The sequence below is a fragment of the Epinephelus moara genome, chromosome 19, assembly GCF_006386435.1.
Source record: "Epinephelus moara isolate mb chromosome 19, YSFRI_EMoa_1.0, whole genome shotgun sequence".
NCBI classification, from domain to species: Eukaryota; Metazoa; Chordata; class Actinopteri; order Perciformes; family Serranidae; genus Epinephelus; species Epinephelus moara.
In genome coordinates, this window is record NC_065524.1 from 12,454,880 (window position 1) to 12,473,109 (window position 18,230).

Here is an 18,230-nt window from a genome sequence, read left to right on the forward strand (position 1 = left end):
TCACAAAAAACATCACAGTACATTTCTAGTCAAATGACACATAACGCTAAAATCACTTTAAGTATTGCAGTGAATTACATGACAAGACACATAAATAATGTGGGCTGCATACAGTGAATAGCAGGCAGCTAAAGATGAGCATGAAAAACAAATAAGTATTGATGTGTTCTAGACCTGGGCTAAATACTATGGGCAATTAATTCTTAGTATGTGTATTAACCTACATTGAGAATCTACGGGTACTGTATTTCATATACTTCATTTGTGCACCAAATATATTCTGTGTAATCTCTATAAATGCATATGTATGCAGAATCTGTAGGCGACAGGACAAGATTATAGTGTTGGAAGTCCATTTGTAGTCCAAGTAGTGTTGGCCAATCACATTTGAATAGCAGAACCCATTGGCTATCGTCTGATGACAAGTTAGCTGTATATAATTATTTTTTAATTTAGTCTGCATTCATATGTGGGTATCTGTTTATAGAGATTAGCCGAAATGATGGTGCATGGAAGAGGAAGTCTTGGCTCTGATATCCGCTGGCTACAAAAGATCAGCGCAACATATTGGCCCTCGCCCCCAGAAGATCATCGTCATCCGACTAATAGCCAGTGGGTTCCAAGATTGTACTCTGTGCCACTCAACACATCAAGATTTAGCCTTTTGTACATATATTCACCAACTGTTCCATTTTACATCAGAGAATGTGTTTTTTTCTCACAAAATAAACAAGATTGAGCAAGATGATTATAATACAATATCAGTAGGGGAGACCGGGGATGATTGTAACACTTTTTGTTTGAGCAAGTGTAACTCAGTGGGTTTTTTTGTTAGAGCTCTTAAATTTTGATACGTGGTACCCATATTTGTCTGCTATAAATAACACACACTTTGACCTCTACTACACCATCACAGATTATGGAAATTAATGTCAAATACAAAGAGGTATATTGTTACAACGTACCCCAGTACCGGGGTGAGTTGTAACACTAGCTGGGGATGGATGTAACAATTAAATTATTGTGCTTAAAAAAGATTCACAATAGGCTAAATGTATTAAAGCACTTCAATGAATAATAAAGAAGGAACAATAAACTTGTAAGGATCCAATAATTATAATATTAAAATAAATAGAAATGTATAACATAAATACAAAAAAGGTTGACGTTTGAACAGCATTTGAACAGTTGAACAATAAACACTTTCAAAGAGTAACTATTATCTGAGCAAACTAAGGCATAATACCTATAGTCTATTTTTAATCTGATTGGCAGTTGTGGCAAATGTAGATGTCCTTGCCTGGGGTGCAGGCTTCGTGGGCCCAAAATCCACACTTTTTAAGAACTGTTACAACCCTCCCCATGCCTAGCAGCCATGAAAGAGCTAACAGTTTTTAGCATTCAGCTTCAAAGCTAGCACTAATGAAACACATCAAATTAAACTAGAGAAACTACTACTTGAACCTATGTAAGTGAAACAATTGTACATACAACACAATGGACACTATGCAAAAAACTACTGTGATGAAAATGTTTGGTTTCTCACCTGAAATACTGTTTTTTGACTCTAGAACAGACAAATTTGGACTCAGAGACATGCGGCTTCACCAGTGAGCCCCAATTGTAAATGGGTATGGACTATGTTGATGACGTCACCACAGCTCGTTTCTAATTGGCCAAACTGAGAGTGTTACAACTATCCCTTTGTTACAACCATCCCCGGTCTCCCCTACCTAGGGAAAATATGCATAGCAACAGTTGCCACGGCATTAAATACCTAACAAATATCACCAAAACTGCATTTCTTTTGCAAAAAATGTGCATGAATGCATACTGAGTGTTATCAAAGTGCATTTCCCCCAAAATGTTACAACATGGAAAATAGAAATTCTATACCTTTATAACTTTTAGTTATGTTTCCCTACTTTGCGGCAGTAAAGGCATTCGACGAAACTGCTAACTACTACTGACACATGCTCATGTGCAACGTGTGACACTTCACCTCCAAGAATGAGATGTTTCAGTTAATGGAAGTAATCTCACTCATGTAACTTTTATGTTGCGATTTACATCTGGTTTGGTGCAGGTCTGAATACTGAGGGAAAAAAAAACTGTGTTTTTGTGTAGTCTGGCACGTTCTTCTTCAACAAATCAACATTCCCAATACATTTAACACATTGACGCACCAAACATGACTCATTCACTTCAAGAGGCTCGTGGTGAAATCACTTAGCCGGCTGTGTCATTGCAGTAGGAGGGTGACAGATGGTTCAGTTCAAGGAACAAAAAAATATTTTTTCTGTTATATGACTGGGACTGCTGCTGGCTAAGTCAAAGAAATGAAAAATACATTACAGACATCACCAGGACCCCAGTGCATACCTTTGAAATGAGAAAGATGCTTTTGCTGCTCTGTTGTGGGAGAAAGACAGACAAGGACAGGACTGTGAAATGTGACTAAGCAATGAAGCAAAAGTGAGAAAGCACTGGTTATGTGTAACAGAGCAACACAGGGCTAATGCATCACAGACAGCTGAGACCTAGCTAGAAGTACTATAAAGCTGGCTGATAAAATGCCACACAGACATGTAAAGGCATGTCCAGGATGAACTCACAGCTCACAGACTGCTGTGCTCACCTCTGTTGTGTTGCAGCAGGACGATTGTGGGGTTCACTGCGCTGGTGCAGGGATAAACAGAGCTGGAGGTCGGTGTGAAACAGTTCTGACTGTAAGTGGAGGATGGAGCTTGATTCTCTTTTATACTCTCTGGTGAATTGACCTGAAAGTAATAGAAAACACACTGTCAAATTCACACCAAGTTTTCCCGAGAATTACACTGAAATCAGATAAAGTCCTCAAAGGGAAGATATCACATAGCACTCATAACTGTAAAACCGCAAACAGCAAAACAAAGATCCCGTGTTAAATGGGGCGGAAATAAACGTACCTGGCACTGAGTGTTGTTTACAGGAGGTAAATCAGCTGTGATGTTGCTGCCTCCCTCAGCCAATCCTGCTTTAGAGCTGTCTCCATTAATCTGGCTTGTCCAGCCACCTGAAAAGAGTCCAGAACACTCTCAGTTTGGCAGCCAGTGCAGCAAGAATAAAAACACTGAGAATGAAAATAAAAAGTACAGTGTTTAACTTAAACCACAACAACTAATTGCTGACCAAATACATCTCCATTTCAGTCCGCAGGGCGTGAAGGCTTTCCTTGGGAGGTTTTCATGCACAGAGATGTTAATATGGTCAGGAAAGGGAAAGAAAAAAAAGATTCTCCCACAATCTCTGAACTTTGTCATCAGAACAAAGCGCCCATTCAGTGAGCTGCAAAGGCTGTTTGTTCCAATGGCCTTTATGTTCAGGCTCTACAACAATTAAAGCATCTCCCCGAAAGCCTTGGCCAGCCTCCAGTCCAGTTCCAATGTGCTCGACGTGACAAACAAGCCCACAGTCAAGGCGCCCTGCTCCGGAGTGCAGTGTGGGCTGGCCACAACAATACAGCTCTTTGACACTCGCATGAAAATATGAGCAATCGCCCTTTATCACAGTTCTGAGTGTGCCCGAGCATACACTCCTAAATGTGCCCAGTTATATAATCCCGACATCAAAACAGAGCTCTGAAAGGCATGTGAGGAATTTTTACGACTTCAGAACATGATGAAATGCTTTTTAAATTACAGCAACGCTCACATCGTCTGTCCACATTCAACAGTGACGTGTCCTGTTTTCACATGCCCATGCAACTATTACTGTCCTCTAAATATTTTTTGCATCATGTGGAGAGTTGTTACGAAGTAGCTGTGGCATTCACGCGGACTTACTTGGCGTTGTGATGACATTTGGCTCTTCGCTGATGCAGCCCTCATCATCTATGTGGACGAGGGTGGCTCTTAGAGTCACGACTCCTTTCCCTTTGCACACTCTGCTGGGGTCCAAATCTGAAAACATTCAAAATATGAGCATCTCCTCCTCTGCTCCTCTTCGTTTAATGGCATAACGGTCTTATATCAGGTATTCTCGGCGTGCACTCCTGCTTGAGAGCTGCTGGGAATAAAAGTTACTGCTACCTCATGCCCCAAATGACCAAAATAGAGCTGTAACATCAAAACCAGGCCATCAAATTAATATCCTACTATCCCATGAAACTAATTGGCACGATCGCACTGTCAGAGCTGAAAGTAGAGCAGCCTGAGCTGGTCCTGTCTCAACGCAGGTTAATAAAGGGACGCCACAATGTCAACAAGTGAGTTTTGAAAGTGTCACTCTTAAGTTGTCATTGTGAGTTTAAGGTGTCCCATAGTTGTAGGCACTGAAAGATTGATGAGGTGGAGGGATACATCACCTGCGGAAGGAATCAGGTCAGGAGAGCCTTTCATGGTTGTCAGAGGCGTGATCCTGACAGCGGAGACTGTTCGAGGACCTGATGGGACTTAAGCACACACACACACACACACACACACACACACACACATAAAGACAAGGAGACTTTTTTTCATGGGGCTGAAATGTTCTTTCATCAGTTAATTACTAAGTAAATGCAAAAATCACCCAAAATGTAGAAACAGACAGATGAAATGAAAGATGCTGACTCATTCTGCACCAATAAGAGCTTTAACTGAAAAGTGTTTGTGTGCAAATATGACCTGAATGTCTTTGTGGTTCACCAGCATACAGTTATTTAATCAAACACATTAAAGCTTGTACTTTCCTAACAAAGGCCCACTGAAATATTTGTTGAACTCAGGGTTAGGGGACTTACTGGGAGTTGCGCGCTGTCTTACGCTGCCCTCTTCTGGAGAGCCCTGGAGGAGAAACACAAGGATGCAAATATTCAACACAGTGATGTCAAGGAAAGGAGCTGATATCTGGGAAGTATACTGCACATAAATCAATGTAACATTTCAGTAAACATCAGCCTGTAGACATACAGAGAGGCTAACTGGCACAACAACAAACTGCAGAGATTCAATATCCAATTATTATTGGCCGGATCAGCCACAATTGATATATATCTAACAAAATATCTTATAATCAAATAATGCACACAACAAGGAGCGTGTACAGAAACAAACTGCCACAATTACAAAACAGTACCAACACAGTAAATACAATAGTGCAACCATGAGGCTCACACCCTTCAGGTTAAAAGTTAAAGTGCTTGTTAATACGACCAGTGAAGCATTTAAGATGCAGATTGCTCCAGGAAGCGAGATGTTCTGGTCTTAACACTGCGTAGTCTTTTACCCAAAAGGGTAAGACTGAATAGAGAGTTTGCAGAGTGTGAAGAGTTTTTTAAAATGTCAAACATTTCTACAGAATGTGGATGTGGTATAGCTCAGAAACAGTGGGGAGTACACAAACAGTTATTTTTGAAGCTGTACACACGACTCAGTCCATCAGGTTTCTCTTGTGGGCTGTAGAACTGCTGTAACACGCAGTTGTTGAGAAGGTGAGCACACTTTATATTAATGCTCTGTAGAGCTGTAACACACATCAGCCTTTGGCACTCCTAAATTTCTAAGCTGTCTTAATATTGTCATACTATCTGCCTGAAAATGAAGGCAGGGAGAAGAAGACTTTGTTCGAGGAGTTTGAAATGATCCATTCTCTCTACCACCTGGTTGTTGGTGACCAGCTTCAGTAGTTCTACCTGATTTTTTACTGAAGTCCAACACAAGTTCTTTAGTTTTGTTGATGCTCACTTCCAGATTGTTATTGCTAAACCAGTCGAGCAGAGAGGAGAGAAGTTAATCACATGTCACGAACACTGATGTTTGCATAATGCAGTGAAGAAAGTTAGATTAAGTGACGTGCCTTCTGGTGTTTTGTTTGTTTTTAAGCTTTTCGTTACAAAATCCCAAACTTACACATGTGCTTTTAAATTTTTGTGTATCCATGAAGTGTAACAATGTCACCTGCTGCAGATATCAGAATCTAATATTAGTTGTGGTTTAGGGCAACTTTGGTAACCAGGCCAGTGCTTTGCTGCAGTGTCAGCATGCAGCATGCTGTGTATTTTCTTATGAGCACTGGAGCAATATTACACCTCAAGAAAATTCCTTGAAAGCGCTGGCTTGGCTGTAGCTTCTACTGTAGAAATAGTGGAGTCACTGCAACCAATAGCTGTAACTGGGGACCGCATACAGCTAATGAAATTGTGGTAGTACTCCAATGGTTGGGTTAGACGCTGAAATGAGATACAATACAGCCAGACAGGGAGGCGATGAACCTCAAGTCATCTGTTTAAATCTAGTCTATAACACACAAGACTTCATGTTTTATTAGTAATCAATGACACATTTACAGCTTAAACTGCTTTATAAATAGAAAAGTTATTGCTTTTTAAAAAATCAATAACCTCCAGGGTCTGATATGAGAAAATATAACATAAAATGATGTTTTCCTTGTACTGTTCAACCCTGGTATGTGCTGTAAAATCTCATCTCACTGATACTGAAAAAGGGAGCAAGCAGCAGAACATTTGACTGTGATATATATGATTACAAAGCCAAAAAACATTTCTTCTCTAGGATGTCAACAGGTGCTACATTTGAAATGAATTAGGCAGGGGATTTTCTGTGCATAATGATCTGTTTCAACCATCTCAAATTCAATGGTGACTTATTTATCAGTTAAACAGCTGATAACAATAGGCGTTTCTCACAGCAGACATTTTGACTTGTCATAGCAGGAAAAGCACAGCTGTTACTAATGACACTAACAACGCCTCTGTTCTATCAAGTGCTACAGTAAGACTGATAAGAGCAAGCAAGTAGGATCCTGAAATCGAAGCAGCTAAATGGAATTCATCCATCATCATTTCATTATTTACACCTGTGTTGGTACTATTGTGACATGGCCTATTCAGTGACATCACAAGCCTTAATTTGCATGCCTTTATTTTGTTTTGGGAGGAGGTTTGGCCTGTCTTCGACCAATAACATGAATTCAAATTGTGTATCTGTGTTCCCCTTTAAGGACACGCAGGGAGGGTGTGAGAGGGAACAAACATATGTTAATCTGAGCTGCATCAGTGGAGCATGCAGAAGCAACACCAAGGCCACCAGAAAAGTGGCTGTGAACACTTCCCATTGCTCCGCTGGGCCTCCTATTGTGCCCAGCCAGCACGACTGATTTAGGAGACGTCCCCATTGGAAATGCCAAGAAAAGGGCTGATTGAGTCGAGACACAAACACACACAACCACACACAAAGGCACTCAAACAGCCGTTCAAGCATGCATGCTAACACACAGACAAGTAGTGTTTATGTTTGTATGCTAAAGATAACACTGATGAAAAAAGCCCAAATGGCAAAATCCATCTGAAATTTCTTCTCTAATGAAAATTTTAAGTTACTTTTAAAGTTGTATCTTTAGTTGTTCAACTCTGAGTTAGTGTGGGACTGTGTGTGCACTATGTTTACACACGGCGGTAAATAAGCCAACCTGCAGAACAGGCAGGGACTCATGTTCCAGCTGGAAACCTCCACAAATAGTCCTAAATGGATGAGGGAAAATGGGAGCCATTCCAAACACGTCCCCCGGGGACACGAGGCTCAAAACCTTTTAAAACATCTTCGAGTCTTGGAGCTGAGCTGTCCCTGAGCATCAGAGACTCTGTGTATTTATTTCCCTTCTCTCTTTAATAAAATCAACTCGCTTCCTGACCCCCTGCATCCCAGGGAGACAATGCATCTGTGATCTCATTTCCAAAACCATTAACAGAGATTCCTTTGAGGAGCGCTTACGCTGATCTCATTTCTACTTCCGCTGTATCCTCAGATGAACCCCAGCATGGTAAATATACAGTATAAAGAGAGATGTGGGAGTACTTGAACCTCTCACATATGATAGATAATGGGAAGATGACAGCTTGCAGCGTTTGGCTCACAGTATAAACACACAAGAGCAGAGATCACCCCTGGCCTTTTTAGGAAAAGATGCCTCAGAGCAGAGCTGGGCAAAAAACACCATCCATCCAGCCTGTGAAAAAGAGGAGACCAGCGCAGGAGCTCTGGGACGGCCGGCGGTGACTGCGCCAAGACAAACAGGAAAATAAGAGGAGACTTTATCAGCCAAACTCCTGTAAAACTGCAATTTCCTAAACACACCTTCACTCCTTATAATCTAGGAAGGTTTTAGATTTCTTTGCCTCACAAATGGGGTCACTTTGGCACAAACAATTAGACCTGCTGAACTTTGGGGAGCTCTGAATTAAACAGATAGTGAGTTAAACTGAGTGTGTAATTGTTAAGCTTTAAGCTCACATTCTCCATCAGGAATTTGAAGTGACGCATCATGACCTGACGTTGTTAGATTAGATCAGCAGTCTCATAAAAAATTACACAGAATGTAAAAACTGCACTGAAAACTGGTACAAAGCTCAGAAGTCTTCTAGTCTTCTCTTAAGACTCTTCAGATACGTTGTACCAAACATTTCCAACAGTGCAGGTGTTATTCATGCCTTAAAATTATCAGTCAAGATTCCATGAAACCACAGCAAATGAAATGGCCTCTCCTTTCAAACCTGTGTGATTACCTAAAAGCAGGAATACACAGCAAAAGGAGGATGATTCATCCCATTTGCAGCTCACAGCTCCACTAATATGTGACACTCACACACACACACACACACTCACACACACACACACACACACACACACACACACACACACACACACACACACACACAGATACATAAATCTCCAACTGAACTATCTCAGGCGTAACCAAAATACCTTTCCAAAACAAGCAACTCCCAAAAGGCTACGATCACCACTGCAAATCTAGAGAGGTGCATTACCTACTCGGTGATGCTCACAGCGAGTCCTTAGTCCGTGTAGATCCGGTCCCTCTGAAGCCTCCTGAGGCTGCTGGCTGAGCTTTGAGGGTCTCGTTTGGGCGGGACGGTCCCAGCTTTGACCTTGACCCCTGCTATGTAGGGGGTCTGTTTGTTTCTGACAACAGGCGTGCCCAGATGGACCTGTCACCACATGCCACCTGGGAATGTGGCACCCACTCAACAGCTGTGCAGACCACCATATAAAATCCTCCTGCCCCCTCCAAATGCTCCCGCAGGGCCAGTAGATGAGAGACAGACAGACCACTGGAGGACTGCTGGAATTCGCCACTGGATGACTCAGCCGTCTTAATAGGTCTCAGTACTTCAGTCAACATTTCAAACTATTGCAATGACTATGACTGACCGCATGTCAATGTATGATTAGATGATGATGATGATACCACATCTTTAAGAAGTGATTAGAATTGTATGATAACAGGAACTTGAATTTATATGATACTTGTATGTACTTGGCATATTAGCTGCGATCAAAAATTATTTTTGAGTTCCTACTAATAAAACTGATCAATCATTTTAAAATTTAGTCTAAAAGAAGCTCCCAGAACCGAAAGCGACATCTTCAAATTGACTTTTTTGTGCAACCATCTGTCTGAAAACCAGCGATATTCATTTTATGATGATAATGTAAAAGAGAGAAAAACGGAAAATCCTTACATTTGAGTAAGTAGATCCAGTGAATATTTGTTGTTTTTGCCTTGAGATGACTAAAACGGTAATTAAATTGTGAGATCAACTCGACAACTGGAATAGTTCATCATTTGTGAAAATATGTTTATTCGCTTTGATGAGGATCAATACTCTTATATCTGTGTATTAACGAAGGAGCTGGAGCCAGGTGTCTGTTAACTTAGCTTAGCATGAAGACTAGAAGGAGGAGGGAACAGTTAGACTGGTTTTCCTATAAACTTAACTTTGGTTTGTGTAGGAATTAAACAAAGCTTAAATGTGATAGTTTGTGAGTTTTAGAGGTGCTGTGGATGGCAGACAGACCCCGGCTAGTTCATCTGTTTCCAGTTTATGTTAAGACAAACTAACTGGCTGGTGGCTCCGGCTTTGTACTCAGCGTACAGCCATTACTGTGCATCACTCTCATCAAACTCTCAGAAAGACAGTGAATTTGCACATTTCCCAAAATGCTTAACTATTACTTAGAATTAAAGGTCCAGTGCGTACGAATTAGCGGCATCTAGTGGTGAGGTTGCACATTGCTTGTAAGACAACTATGGTGGCCGAAGCTAAAGCGCAAATGGTCCTATCTATAGCCAGTGTTTGGCTTGTCCATTCAGGGCTACTGTAGAAACAACACAGCAACTCTGAGGTAGTGGACCCACTCGTTATGTAGACATACACTCACCAGCCACTTTATTGGGTACACCTGTTCAACTGTTCTTTAATGCAAATAGCTAATCAGTTTATCACGTGGCAGCAACTCAATGCATTTAGGCATGTAGACATGGTCAAGATGACCTGCTGAAGTTCAAACTGAGTATCAGAATTGGGAAGAAAGGTGATTTAAGTGACTTTGAACATGGCATGGTTGTTGGTGCCAGACAGGCTGATCTGAGTATCTGAGTATCTGATCTACTGGGATTTTCACACACAACCATCTCTACGGTTTACAGAGGATGGTCCAAAAAAAGGTAAAAATGCCCTGTTGATGTCAGAGGTCAGAGGAGAATGGCCAGACTGGTTCAAGATGATAGAAAGGCACCAGTTACTCAAATAACCACTCATTACAACCAAGGTATGCAGAGGACCATCTATGAATGAACAACACGTCGAACCTTGAAGCAGATGGGAAGACCACACCGGATGCCATTCCTGTCAGCTAAGAACAGGAAACTGAGGCTACAATTCACACAGGCTCACCAAAATTGGACAATAGAAGAATGGTTAAATGTTGCCTGGTCTGATGAGTCTTGATTTCTGCTGTGACATTCAGATGGTAGGGTCAGAATTTGGTGTAAACAACATGAAAGCATGGATCCATCCTGCCTTGTATCAATGGTTCAGGCTGCTGGTGGTGGTTAATAGTGTGGGGGATATTTTCTTGGCACACTCTGGCCCCTTAGTACCAACTGAGCATGGTTTAAACACCACAGCCTACCTGAGTATTGTTGCTGACCGTGGACCACAGTGTACCCATCTTCTGATGGCTACTTCCAGCAGGATAACGCACCATGTCACAAAGCTTTTCTTGGACATGACAATGAGTTCACTGTACTCCAATGGCCTCCACAGTCACCAGATCTCAATCCAATAGAGCACCTTTGGGGTGTGGGGGAGCGGCAGATTCACATCATGGATGTATAGCCGACAAATCTGCAGCAATTGTGTGATGCTATCATGTCAACATGGACCAGAATCTCTGAGGAGTGTTTCCAGCCTCTTCTTGAATCTATGCCACAAAGGCAGTACAGAAGGCAAAAGGGGTCTGACCTGGTACTAGCAAGGTGTACCTGATAAAGTGGCCGATGAGTGTAAATGTCTCATTCTAAGGTAACAAAAACATAACGATTCTTAGTTTCAGGTGATTATACAAATGAAAACATAGTTATGAATATTATACTCCATGTCTGCCAATAGATGCCCCTAAATCCTACACACCGCACCTTTAAGGGCTGGACGATATGGAGGAAATCAAATATCATGACAATTGGTGCTTTCACAAAATATTTACACAATGACATCTTTTAAAAAATAATTTAAAATATATATATAATTATCAGTAATATGGACATAATGACTAAGTGGGTGAAGACAAATAATAGAACGGTTAGAGGTGTTTGATAAGTTCAGAAAATTACATCAATTTACTGTAATGCAGCCTTTAAAACCAGGAAAAGAGAACATTTCCAATATTACAGTAACCAAAATCTAAGACAACTGCATATATAACATCAGTATAATATTGATATATTGCCCAGCCCTAAGTATAAGGTAAAAATTCAATTAATCATAATGTGGATGAAAAAGGACAGCAGAGGAGGTGAAACACTTAGAGGACACCTTCAAGACCACAGAGAATATATTATGCATCGAGATCATTAACCTTGCTAATTGTACCCTGGGAAATACTGAATTGCAGAAGGGTTTGTAGAGATAACTGTTGAAAGCAATTCTCCTCAACATGGTCACTTTTAGCAAGTAAGACAAAACAAATCTTGATAATATCAAGATATTGGTATTTTATCAATATTTCTCAGCCTTAAGTGAAACATTACATCTTAGCACTGAAATACATCTGTTGTTTTGAGGACCAACAGTAGTGGGGTGTAGAAAGATTGTCACCTAATTTGAAGAAATAATTTACAAGAAACACTGTTAAACTCTTACATAACAGTAATTAATAAAACATTTAAAAAACAGCTGCTTTTATGAAGCTTTGATCAGGGTGAACCGTCTTTATTATTAGATGTGGGAAAAACAAACTGGATGGATTCCAACAAATTTGTCAGACCCTAAAAGACACAGTGCTTTTTTCTTTTTTTTTTCTAAAATAAAAATTGATTTTTCCCAGAACTGTTTTATGAGTTCTACGTCCAGTGGACCAGAGCAGCGGCAATCATTTATCTGAATCAGGCTCCAGATTCTGTCCATCTCCCCTCTGTGAAAACTAAACAACGAAGGGGTGGTACTAAGTTGAACTATGATGTATTTTACGCAGGGGTCTCTGTGCGACAATCAGAGGCAGCCTTAAAAGTGAGCTATGGTCACACAAAAGAGCACTCATCGCACGCTCAGCTGTACTATGGACGAAGAGAAAGGGCTGTTACGTAACGCAGTTTGACTTCTGCTTTGTCAACAAATGGCAGAGAGGAGAGAAGCTATCCAGTGCTGTGCGTGGATCCCACCAAACAGCTCCAAACATGGCTCGAAAGGGCCGCTCCGGAGCAGCAGCTTATCCCCCTAATTGAGAAGAGACCCCCACCTACCCCTCCACCCTCCCAACTCTCTTCCATAAACAGCTTCCACGCTGGACAGCAGCCTGGGATTCTACACATTCCTCCACCGAGCTATTTGAAGTTCATTTCAAACAACTGCAGCATAAAAGGAAATGTATGTAACTTACACACTGCAGTCATTATAGGCCTCTAAGCAGGATTACACATTCATGTTGATAATGGATGGAGCTTAAGCTGAGTCTATATGAACGCTGCTTCTATGCCGTAATTATTTGAACCTCACTTAATGAAATATCACAGTAACACAGAGACTTGCAGTGATCCTGAGGTATCGCTGTCATATTCGAGGACATATTCTGTGGATATTTGTGACCTTTAGGGATAAAATGTCCTTTTCTGAGGCAAAAAACAAAAGCACCCGTCACACCAGCCAATGAAAGATGTGTCCCTCGGCGCTTTGAGAGGCTCGCAGCCTGCCAGCGTGTCCATGAGAAGCCCTGACAGTTATTGGACGTGACCATGGCTGGATCCACGGGACAGGGAACACTTGGTTGGCACGTGTGAGGGTCCTGGGGAGGACTGCAGTTGGCCGCACAGACTGTTACAGATGCTGTGTTAGAGAGCCAGCCTTCTTATAACGTGCCTGCTAGGCTTTTAGAGCCAGTGTAATAAGAATGTCAGTAAGCTGACAGTTTACCCAGGGTGATACATCTTCACAGCAAGGGCTCCAGGCTACACTCCAAGAGTGAGAAAGCTTGGATCACAGGCCCCGGAGTGAGGATAAACATTGAACTGAATATTCGAGTAGCCCTGCGGTGTCTCGTTGGAGGGCTTTTAGAGAGTTTACTTTGATAGGCGCAAAGTGAAAAGTTAAAAATATGAAAAGCTTATGAGCAAATAATCATAACTGGGATACAGTAAGTGACATAACAGGAAATAAATCACACAATGACTGCAATAAAAGGATAATTTCCTGAGATAATATACTGGCATTTAATTTGGGAGTATGAATAAGAGACACACATGATGTTCCTTTAATGTCATCACTAGATAACGAGCTCAGCTGTGCACAACAGATTCCTCCTGGCTTAGATAATGGGGCGTACCGCACATTAGGTGAGCTGCGATGACAATTCAAATCATTGTCTGAGAGAGTGCTGAAAGTGTTTCCTCATCTCTGCTGGATGTTTTGACTCCGACGTGGATTGGAAGCTCTGAGTGTGTTCCCTAATATAACTCTCTGAGCGCCTATGTGACAGGACTACTTGATAATTGAGTCATAGGATATGGCGGCTAAACGTGAATATAAACAGCGATGTGATAATCCAGCAATTTTAAGTGCTATGAAGGTATCCTCGTGTGAAATGAGCATGCAGCAGGACTCCAGCGGGCCCCCATCACCCGTCTATTTCAGGAATGCCTGCCCAGTCTGACTTGTCCCATCCCGTCACACCCAGACACAAACACAACAGGCAGCTCCATCAATAACGGCCTGGCTTCATAGGTGGCGGCACAGATATTAGATTTTCATTACTGTTTATTACATGTTGCAGTGAGTGATTTATAAACCTGCTATGCATCACTGTCACTTGATAATTCTGGTGTAGTCTGTGTGGTGATGAGTAAGGACACATGCTGGTTCTTATTAAAATATCTGCCAACAACTGCCAGGATGCTGTTGTTTTCCATCAGCTGCTGACATGTAACACAGGGGAGAAGGGTGGAGGTGCGGTGTTGGTGGAGAGGAGTGTGGCTTAAATCCATCACTGAAGCATAAATTGTCTTTTCACTGCCTTGTTTACATGTGTCCATGATCGGGGGGGCTTCTTTGTGCCACGGACCTTGAAAAGCCAAAGCATAACACTTCACTTCACCATCCACTTCAGCCAATGGCAGCAGATGGAGAAAGCGGATGAGGGGGGAGGAGAGGAGGGGGTTGCTAAGCAACCGGTTGTAACATTAACATGGAGTGAAAACAGAAACCTGGTGTCCAGAGACATCCGTTATTCACAGTAAAGACAAGACTGCTTTCTACAAATACTGTCACTACGAGGGCTTTGGTCCATGTCGTGCTAATATCCAGCTTCACTGAGCAGATGGCATGTGTGAACTCTGACTAATAAATAAGGCTGATTTTAAGAAATATGCCTTAAAAAAAACAGAAGAATATCATTACATTATTTTGCTATTTTCCAGTTTAACTTTGCATTATATTCAGAGGTGCAATTCATAATGGCTGATAATTAGTTTATACTCATTCTGAACACATGGGTTCAGGCCCACACTACAAAGACAATATCCTCTCATGTTGTATGTTTCAAAGTAACAGGTAAAACACACATTTATTTAGCAATGCAAACAAATTCTAATGACATGTGGTGATTAAACTGAAATAAACATATTGTTCATATTTTCTAATATTCTGTGTCAGATTTCCAAACCAAATGAAAATCATCTGGGGAAAACAAGCCCGTGCGATCTGGGGGCCAGCTGATGTTGGGCAAATCTTTGAAATTCAGTTTTGAGATTCATGTTCCCGAGGGTTGCTCCTCTCAAATCTAGGGGGCCTGTGTAACGTGACTCTGAACAAGCTCCATAAAATATTAACAACTGTGCTGGGTTCATACCAACAGGTCCACATACTACAGGTTATCATTCCTGTTTGTCAAGCTAAAAAGACTGAAATGCAACACTTTGACCTTGATTTATTGTGTCTTTGAAAAGTAAGAACTACTGTAGATGTTAGTGGCCTATAAAAGCTGGTGCCAAGCCCCAATCTTGTTTGAATACTGGTCACTCTGAAATCCCACTGACACATATTAAAACACCTGTAAACCCCCAAAATGTCAGAAAAAAATCTTCCTGGAAAACTGAAGCCAGTTAATCCAAAATAAACAAACACAAACTACTGCAAAAATACATTGCACCACACTGGATATTCCCATATGTTGAATTCCTTCAATCCCAAGAAGAAAACGTTACTTCACATAGTTCATATTTAACTTCAATTGCACAACAGTATGTGTGAAAGGTCATAGGGGTTTGGCTGCTCTTTGAGTGACTGATTGGACAAATGGCTCACGGCTGAGCCTCTGGCTAACATGTGAGTTCCATTTACACACCCAAACCCACCACCTTCTCTGTTTAAGTATCTACAACTCCTCTGCTGACATGTTGTCAACCAGGAGTCCGCTTCATACGCTGCTGAACTACTACTGAGTCAACACTCAGCAGTAGCAATGAACAGAGTGGACACAAGCTGTGCCTTCAGAGAGAATACAAATATTGTTTCACTCAGTGCATAGCACTTACAATCATAACAATAACTCTTTGAGGCTTGATCAAACACACACGCAGTCCTTTAACATGTAGCTAATGGAGGTCCTGTTCTTCTTGAGTAAACACTGCCTCGATACACTATCTTTACTAAAAGTGTCTATATGATAAGACAAGCAGAAGAGAGTGTGATATTCTGAAATGTGCTGCCCACATAACAAAGCAAAACAATTTCCCCCCGGGGATTAATAAAGTATTCTGAATCTGAATCTGAATCTGAATCTGAAAGCAGGATTTTGAAGTAAATCAGCCAGACTGCTTTGCCTCTGTCCTTGAAGCAGTTTGATTAATTATTTGTGTTGGGGTTAATATTTTATCAAGCTTGTTAAGCGTCATGTTACTTAGATCCCTTGGAGTAAAAAAGAAACCATGGTTGTAGTAAAATTATGAATGAAAACACAGACAAACAAGACAAATACATCTGCTGAGTTACAGAGGAAACAGACACGGCTCATTGGCAGCGGAGACACAAATTTTGCAATGAGGGCGATTATTCATTTTCTGTTTCTACTGGGATTTAATGGCATCCATAAACTGACGTAGAGTTCATGCTGCACTCAGAAATACTCAGAAATATGCTAAATATGCTGGAATTTAGAGGATTTTTATTGTTGGTGTTTTTAAGTTTACCCGCTGCAGCAATTTAGCTCAAAACTAAGACAACAACCAGTGCTGCTCTGTACTTTCAAAATCCTTATAACTGCAGAATGTACAGGAGGTGAGTATATTTGATTGCCTAAGTGTCTGTATAGGTCTACACTACACTGCTTCGAGGCAGTTGTTCATGTCACATGCTGTTCATTATGAGGTCTCAGGCAGACCTGTTTGTCAGCTAGAACATGAAGTTTAACATTCAAGTCCACTGTGTCAATAACTGCAGAGAATACTCACACTATCTCTGTGCTGTCAGCTGTTCATACTTACAAAGATACCACTGGAATAAGAGGTGGAAAATGAGAAACTCTACATAAATATTCCTCTAAAATAAAATAACAACCTGTTTATTACTACTTAAGAATGCAGCAGTGGGAATCTAATGCACCTCATGGACTGAAACTAGTTCTGCATTCAATTTCACAATGCATTTTCATCCAATCGAAATGGCTGCAGTCTCATTTGACAACACTGTGATGAAAATGACAGTGAAATACTATTCAGTAAACTATTTCTGACACCTCCATGCCGCATAAGATGCATTCCATTAAGCGCATGGTCCTGATGTCACAGCCTTATTGTATGCATGTGGAGTAGCCTGTAGTCTGCTCCCTATGACTCACAATGACAACCGCTAATGAGCCTCACTGCTACCTGCCAACTTACACAAACAACCACGCCAGAGAGAATGAATTAATCTATGTTTTTCATAAATGATGTTAATGGTATTTAACATGATGTAAAGTAGGGGAGCGTTTAATTCCCAGACTTGAGTATTTGGCTTTTCTCCTGGGCATTTAGCTCCAGAGTGCGGCACCCATGGCGGGTCGCATTCCCACTGTATGGATCACTCTGTACTGCAGTAACTGTCCCACAGCCAGAGCGCCTCTCTGCTGAGATGCAAAATCAAAATTGACTCACTCATAAAAGCACTTATGTTTGACAAAGTCTGCTGAACTCACACTAAATGACTGAATGCTGAATAAGAAATGCATTAAGTGCTGCTGCTTTTGCATCAAACGATAATATCACAAAGTCAGCTTTTATGGTGCCAATGTAGCCCAAATAGGTAGACATGGAATAATAATACATTTCCAGAAAAAAATAAAGAGCCTGGGCAGCAGCGACATGCAGCAGTAGTCCTGAGCAGGAACATGCTTACCTCTGTGTGATGGTAATCCAGTGTTATGCTCGCTGCTGCAGACACACTTCACTGGGCTCCGTGCGCCGACGGCTTCTCTCCTCCAGCGTCCTGTCAGCGCTTCACACTCACCGGCCTCAGCTGCGTCAACACCGCCTCACAACACAGCCACCGAGCACCGGGGGCTGGGCCGCCGTCCCTTCAAAATAAAAGCCTGGACTCAGTCACTGCATGATAAAACCGACATAAAGGTTAGAGCTATAGCCACATTAGACCGTTCTCACTTAAAATAGTAGTGATATATATGTCTTTTGACCAGCTGAACAAG

General features: G+C 41.4%; 1 protein-coding gene across 4 annotated transcripts in view; it reads right to left on the minus strand.

Moving 5' to 3' along the window:
* The window catches only part of LOC126406258 (sorbin and SH3 domain-containing protein 1), a 48,952-nt gene extending 30,868 nt beyond the window's left edge, over positions 1–18,084 (minus strand). The window contains exons 1-7 of one of the 4 annotated variants that reach the window (XM_050070390.1): positions 17,924–18,084; positions 4,763–4,805; positions 4,346–4,432; positions 3,825–3,941; positions 2,949–3,055; positions 2,639–2,780; positions 2,383–2,412 (exon numbers count right to left, since the gene is read on the minus strand). In XM_050070390.1, coding sequence (XP_049926347.1) covers positions 2,383–2,412; positions 2,639–2,780; positions 2,949–3,055; positions 3,825–3,941; positions 4,346–4,379 — 430 coding nt within the window. In that variant the 5' untranslated portion in view covers positions 4,380–4,432; positions 4,763–4,805; positions 17,924–18,084. Of the gene's footprint in view, positions 1–2,382; positions 2,413–2,638; positions 2,781–2,948; positions 3,056–3,824; positions 3,942–4,345; positions 4,433–4,762; positions 4,806–8,806; positions 8,893–17,923 lie in introns of those variants that run through there. The other 3 variants (XM_050070392.1, XM_050070393.1, XM_050070391.1) reach the window with 3 other exon arrangements.
* Between the last annotated feature and the right edge of the window lie 146 nt (positions 18,085–18,230).